Source organism: Olea europaea, unplaced genomic scaffold (genome assembly GCF_002742605.1).
Source record: "Olea europaea var. sylvestris unplaced genomic scaffold, O_europaea_v1 scaffold40127, whole genome shotgun sequence".
Taxonomy (NCBI): domain Eukaryota; kingdom Viridiplantae; phylum Streptophyta; class Magnoliopsida; order Lamiales; family Oleaceae; genus Olea; species Olea europaea.
In genome coordinates this window covers 1-1055 of record NW_019259741.1, presented here as the reverse complement: position 1 = coordinate 1055, position 1055 = coordinate 1, and the positions used below count along the sequence as shown (strand labels likewise).

At 37.9% G+C, this 1055-nt stretch overlaps 1 protein-coding gene across 1 annotated transcript; it reads right to left on the bottom strand.

Moving 5' to 3' along the window:
- Positions 1-6: 6 nt before the first annotated feature.
- LOC111387387 (baculoviral IAP repeat-containing protein 8-like) lies at positions 7-887 on the bottom strand (the record flags this gene model as incomplete). The annotated part of the gene is made up of 3 exons (XM_023011944.1): positions 491-887; positions 252-357; positions 7-91 (listed from the first exon to the last, which is right to left on the bottom strand). Coding segments are annotated over exons 1-3 (324 nt in total), but the record flags the coding sequence as incomplete, so codon positions are not given.
- Positions 888-1055: the final 168 nt, after the last annotated feature.

Below are 1055 nucleotides of genomic sequence, written 5' to 3'. Positions count from 1 at the left end.
CTCAACTACCGGTGCCTGGCACATTGGACACTTTCCCATGCTTTCGACCAATTTATGTGCACATTTTGAACAGGTGCACATGTGCCCACACCTGTAATAATGAAAGAAAATATCATTTGCAGTGCATTGCCATAGAGGTTTCTTCGACTAGGTAACAATGAACTTGGTAGAAGTGCATAGAATCAGACGAGAAGTTAGAACCCTTTCATAGCACATAATATACACATGTACAGATCTTTGTAGTTCCATACCTGTACAGCAACGAATCTATGTGGCCATCTTGACATAGACAGCATATTCCTTTCTTCACATGATTCCACTGAGATTCCTCCTTAGGCACAGTGCCTTCAAGCTTATCTGAAAAACCATATTTATGAAATAGGAAGACGATATGTGGTGATGGTAGGAAAATAAGAAAAGGTAATGAATTGGCGGGAATTAGTTTAAGACAGAATTACTAATGTTAACAACCCCCAGCACGAAATCTAACCTGTTGAGAAATTTGACCGATTTAAGGCAGCGGAAACCTCTTGACACAGAGCTCGCTGCAATTCTATTTGCATGTCCATGCATGCCTCCAGCATACTCTGCATATTGTCCATCCTCTGCTGAAGCCTAGCCATATCAATTCTCAACTCATTGATGACCTCCCACTCCTGGAATGTTCATCAAAATACAGCTTATCAAGTTAAATGTAAGCAGTGGGAAAGCTCCAAAAACAGTTAACCAATCAAGGGACAATAGCTTATTAAAGTTTTATAGCCTTACAATATCAATTAGAAAACAGTATAAGTAATAAGATACCAAAAAAATTCCATGCTGAGCCACGAGAGCAGAAGTGGCTGGTAAGGCATGAAAAGGGTAAGATGATCAAATAACCCAAAAATTGTATGAAATAATTTTACTACATCCACTAGATATGGAAAAATATGAATTTGAAGTGCTCACGGAAATTCATTTATTGATGCTCAAAAAGAATATATGTCAGAACTTTTTGCTACATGAGAGAGGATTCTTCGAAGATATTTAGCATCTGAAATTATACCATCTCTTTC